Here is a 5680-nt window from a genome sequence, read left to right on the forward strand (position 1 = left end):
ATTGATTAATATAGTTGGTGTATAGAAATGTAAGTAGTAGCTTTAATGTTTGTAACCTTGGACCCTTGAGTTAATTCTTTTCTTGTTAGAGCCCACCACACTTTTGCCCTATAGGAATGCAACTTTATCTAATGCTTTCGGAGGGTGGCGCCTGACTTTAGAAAAATCACCTTTAGAGAAAAATAAGTTTTCTGAATAAAGGATCATAAAATGTTAACAGGCCTCCTGGCCAGAAGATGATGTAAATCACCTAAAGCTTTTGCACATGATAAGTTTGCAGAAAGAAAGCCTGGCTTCCATAAGGATCAAGGACTGCTGACCTTGCTTGACTCCCCCCACCCCCCCATTATCCTCTATGGACAACTTAAGGTATAAAAACTACTTTGGAAAATAAAGTGCAGGCCTTGCTCACCAAAGCTTGGTCTCCCCATGTCGTTCTTTCTCTTTCCTTTTCCTTTTCAGGCTGATTCCCTGGAGCACAGGGGCCCTCAGCATTCACTTTCCTACCTGGGCTTCTAAGACCCACTCGAGAAGGTGCCTAAGGTGGGGCACCTTCAACTATTCGAGAGGGCACCTGTGGCCTACGTGAACAGAGCAAGTCCTGTGCTGGGGCTTTATTGGCTTTCTGTGTAAACCAAGGAGTATCAGCCTCTTTTCTCTCCTCTATTTTCTTAACTGCAAAATTCGTTCCTTATCTCTTTCTCTATTTCTCTCAGTTGCTGATGCCGTCCTCCCGAGGGAATCCCTGGATCCAACCGGGGCTGGACCCTGGTACCTGGCCCCTCTGCCCGCTCCACCACCTACCTTTTCATAATGTGCTTGCCGATCTCGGTGGACCCTGTGAACCCAATCTTCCGCACGTCCGGGTGATCTGACAGTCTCTGGCCGACCAGTGAGCCTGTGCAGGATGGGCAGGGGGAGGGATCAGGGCAGCCATGGAGCCTGGTCATCCGTCTCCAGCCACCCAGGGCCAGACACCCCCGTCCTCCCCAGGGGCTCAGAACCTCCACTGGGAGGTCTTCTAGCCTCTCAAATTTAGCGTATCTGAGACTCAACTCCTAAGCTTCCCCAGGCCCGCTCCCCTTCCCTGTTCTCCATTCAGTCAACAGCCTCTCCTCGCAGTCAGTGGCTGCAGCCAACAGTCACGCTCCCCAACCCCCATCCAGGAGTCCCCCAGTCTGGGGCTCCCACAGGCAGCACTCCCACCAGGGCAGCCCCCTTCATGTAGGGGCGCATCACACGGCAAGCCTTGTGCCCCGTCCCCGGCCATACCGGATCCTGGCAGGATGTTGACCACGCCCTTAGGGATGCCCGCCTTCAGGGTCAGCTCCGCAAACTTCAAGGCCGTGAGTGGGGTGACCTGAGGACGCAGGACAGGTGGTCAGGTCCAGAGGGCTGGGCAGCGGGAGCCGGGCACCAGGCTGCTCGCCTCAGCAGCTTCCCCTGCAGCCTGACGCCAGGCCTGAGCCCCCTGCACCTTCCCCCGCCTCCACCTGTTTGTGCCAAGCCCTGGGGCGCCAGGGCCATGCCCAGAGGCCGAGGGCATTCCTCTCCCTGGCCCTCAGGACCACCAGCCCTCCTCTGCCGCTGCCCATGCCCGCTGGCCTCCGAAAGCTCTCTGGTGCCCAGCCTCACCCGCCCGCCCTGCTGAGGCCAACCTGCGTCCACGCCCCCCAGTCTGGGGGAAGCCTGGTTCGGGGGTCTGTGCCCCCCACCCCACCATCGCTGGGCCTCTGGCTGAGCAGTGCCTGGGTGGGTGCTCATACCCTGGGGGCTTGGGCAAGTGGACTGTCCAGGGACCACTGCCTTGACCTGTCAGCAGCCCCCCAGCCTCAAGGGAGAAGTTAAGGGTCACCTCTGGGGCTGCAGCGATGCTGCCTTGAGCAGACGTGTATGGAAGTCAGTGGGGAATTCATTGTGTGTTAAAATGCCTGAGTATGGGCCTCTGGTGAGCCAGAATCATTGCACTGATTTTCATTATGTTAATACCGTTGAGGCCCAACCACCCCAAAGGCGCTGAGGGAGTGAGACGCCCCAGCCCACTGCCCCAGCATCAGCCCTGCCGCGCCTAACTGATCTATCTGAGGTCCAGACGAAGGACGGCGGCTCGTGTGGTGACCCCACCACAGGCCACACTGCACAGGCTGCTCCAGTGCAAGGACCCCATCACGTGGCTTCTCCGAGAAGGACCCCCATCACGTGGCTTTTCTGAGAAGGACCCCGTCACGTGGCTTCTCTGAGAAGGACCCCCACGTGCCACGTGGCTTCTCCAAGAAGGACCCCCATCAAGCGGCTTCTCTGAGAAGGACCCCCATCAAGTGGCTTCTCTGAGAAGGACCCCCAACACGTGGCTTCTCTGAGAAGCCCAGTTGGTGGACATACAGGGGCTTCCCCCAGATGTTTGGGGTTTGAAGCTCCAGCTTTAATGGTAGACGCCCCAAGCTCACAGCCCAGAGCTGGGTCCTGGGGCACATGGAGGGGGCACACAGCTCAGGGGGGCTGAGCTGGTGTCCCCAGAAATGACACAGATGCTCACAAAGAGGCTGCACGCACATCCTGGTTAGCCTGACTCGGCCCCGAGACCCAAACACACCAGGTCTGCCCTGTGGGCTGGCCCTCACAGGCTGCTCTCACCTGCAGAGGCTTCTCCTTCCCGCCCGTGCGGGGTTGTGGGGGAGTGTGGGGGTCGAAGGGCCCTGTGGCCTGCCCCTGCCCTGCCAGGTAGCGCCCACGCCCTCCAAGCCTACAGGCCCCGGGCCGTGCCCGCACCTACCTGGGCAGGCTTGATCACCACTGTGTTGCCTGCAGCCAGGCAGGCGGCCGTCTTCCAGGACAGCATCATCAGGGGATAGTTCCAGGGGATGATGATGCCGCAGACCCTGTCGGGGAAGGAGGCCAGTCTTCATCTGTCTGTGCCCCCGGAGGCCCTGCCTGAGCCTCATGGCTGCCTCCCTCCTCTCCAGGCCAGGCCCTGCTCAGGGCCAGCATGCAGCTGCCTGCCCGGGCAGGGTGGTGTGCCCAGTCTGTCCCTTCCCAGGAGGGGTGATGGCAGAGGACGCTGCAGTCTCTGCTGGGACACCTTCTAGGGACACAGCCTGGAGCCACCCCAGGAGGAGGGTGACAGCAGGTAGGCACGGGTGGGGACAGGCAGAGCCTGGGAGATGGTCTGGGACCACAGGGGTGGACAGGCAGCCACAAGAGCGGGTCAGAGGTCATGAGTGTGGGCAGGAGGATGTGAGAGATGGTCAAGCGTCACTTGGGTCGGTGTGGATGAGGGTCCTCCTGGGCATTAGGCCAGGGCCATCGCCATGGGAACAAGAAGGATGTGGTCCATCTGGGGGCCTGAGGAAGCCTGCACGCTGTGTCCTGAGAGGTAGTGTCCTGTGTTGGTGCCACCCCTTGTCCCAGACAAGCCTCTGGCTGGGCAGTGTCTCCACAGAGGGACCCCCACGTCCCAGAACTACTGATGGCACCACGTGGCCCTGCGTCCTCCTGACCCTTAAAACCTGGGGTGGCAGCCCCTCTCTGCGGGTCAGTGAGACGAGCTCATCCCCAAGGGGACCCCTCGAACACCAGGCGACTGCCGTTTCCTCACTCCCACTGCTGTCTCCATCACCATCTTCACTATCATCTTCACCACCATCGTCTTCACCACTGTCTTCGTCACCGTCGTCTTCACCATCGTCTTCATCACCTTCTTCACCACCGTCTTCATCACCATCATCTTCACCACTGTCTTCACCACCGTCTTCACCACCGTCTTCGTCACTGTCGTCTTCACCACCGTCTTCATCACCATTTTCACCACCGTCGTCTTCACCACTGTCGTCTTCACCACCGTTTTCACCACCGTCTTCACCACTGTCAGTTTTCACCACCGTCTTCACCACCGTCATCTTCACCACCATCGTCTTCACCACCGTCTTCACCACTGTTTTCACCACTGTCATCTTCACCACCATCTTCACCACCGTCGTCTTCACCATCGTCTTCACCACCGTCGTCTTCACCACCGTTTTCACCACCGTCTTCACCACTGTCAGTTTTCACCACCGTCTTCACCACCGTCATCTTCACCACCATCGTCTTCACCACCGTCTTCACCACTGTTTTCACCACCGTCATCTTCACCACCGTCGTCTTCACCACTGTCGTCGTCACCGTCGTCTTCACCACCGTCTTCACCACCGTTTTCACCACCGTCTTCACCACCATCATCTTCACCACCGTCATCTTCACCACCATCTTCACCACCGTCGTCTTCACCACCATCTTCACCACCGTCTTCACCACCATCTTTGTCACCACCGTCTTCACCACCGTCATCTTCACCACCGTCATCTTCACCACCATCTTCACCACTGTCGTCTTCACCACCATCTTCACCACCGTCTTCACCACCATCTTCGTCACCACCGTCTTCACCACCGTCTTCACCACCGACTTCGTCACTGTCATCTTCACCATCGTCTTTATCACCTTCTTCACCATCATTTTCATCACCATCTTCTCCATCATCATCAGAGAATGGTTCCCTGAACAACGACAGCCTGGCTGAGCCCAGCAGTGGGAGGAGGGTGCTCAGAGACCAAGGCAGACAGGTCAGTAAGGAGCCACTTGGCCGGCAGAGCAGGAGTGCAGTGCAAACTGGGGCCAGCCTGGGGCCCACACACCTTCCTGGGGGTGGTGGGTGTGCTGAGGGGTTAGGAGAGCTGGTGCCCACCCCAGATACACCCAGCAGACCCAGAGGGACTGAGATTGAGAGGGAGCAGGGCAAGAGCCCTGGGAAAGAAGGAGAACTGGGCCGGAGGCTCCAAAGCTGAAACCCTGCAGAGACTTGCTGCCACCAGGGCTGGGTCGTGCCTGCGGCCCTGCTTGAGGGGGTGACCTTATCTGGTAACAAGGTGTCTGGCAGGCGGGGTTTGCCAAGGAATGAAAGGTGAAAGCGAAGTTGCTCAGTTCAGTTCAGTTCAGTTGCTCAGTTGTGTCCAACTCGTTGCGACCCCATGAATCACAGCACGCCAGGCCTCCCTGTCCATCACCAACTCCAGGAGTTCACCCAGACTCACATCCATCAAGTCAGTGATGCCATCCAGCCATCTCATCCTCTGTTGTCCCCTTCTCCTCCTGCCTCCAATCTCTCCCAGCATCAGAGTCTTTTCCAATGAGTCAACTCTTCGCATGAGGTGGCCAAAGGTGGCCAAACTGGAGTTTCAGCTTTAGCATCATTCCTTCCAAAGAAATCCCAGGACTGATCTCCTTCAGAATGGACTGGTTGGATCTCCTTGCAGTCCAAGGGACTCTCAGAGTCTTCTCCAACCCCACAGTTCAAAAGCATCAATTCTTCGGTGCTCAGTCATGTCCAACTCTTTATAAGCCCATGGACTGTAGCCTACCAGGCTCCTCTGTCCATGGAATTTCCAAGAGTACTGGAGTGGGTTGTCATTTCCTTCTCCAGGGGATCTTCCTGACCCAGGAATTGAACCCGGGTCTCTAGCATTGCAAGCAGACAATTTTACCGTCTGAGCTACCAGGCAAAGGAATAGCTGTCTGATAAACATGTGGCCGGGAAGAGACCTCTGCGCCCCCACATGCATTCCTGGGAAGTGCCCAGCCCATGACTCACCCGATGGGCTCCCTCCGGGTCATGGTCAGGTTCCGGTTGGGTCTCGCCTGGTTG

At 57.6% G+C, this 5680-nt stretch overlaps 1 protein-coding gene across 1 annotated transcript in view; it reads right to left on the minus strand.

The window, feature by feature from the left end:
- Positions 1 to 5680, minus strand: part of ALDH1L1 (aldehyde dehydrogenase 1 family, member L1) — a 26368-nt gene that overhangs the window by 5571 nt on the left and 15117 nt on the right. Inside the window, 4 exon segments of the mRNA XM_010840456.1 lie at positions 805 to 898; positions 1273 to 1360; positions 2774 to 2879; positions 5627 to 5680. The exon segment at positions 5627 to 5680 is cut by the window's right edge and continues 3 nt beyond it. Of these exon segments, the coding sequence (XP_010838758.1) occupies positions 805 to 898; positions 1273 to 1360; positions 2774 to 2879; positions 5627 to 5680 (342 nt within the window).

The sequence above is a fragment of the Bison bison genome, unplaced genomic scaffold (assembly GCF_000754665.1).
Source record: "Bison bison bison isolate TAMUID 2011002044 unplaced genomic scaffold, Bison_UMD1.0 scf7180017846623, whole genome shotgun sequence".
Classification (NCBI taxonomy): domain Eukaryota; kingdom Metazoa; phylum Chordata; class Mammalia; order Artiodactyla; family Bovidae; genus Bison; species Bison bison.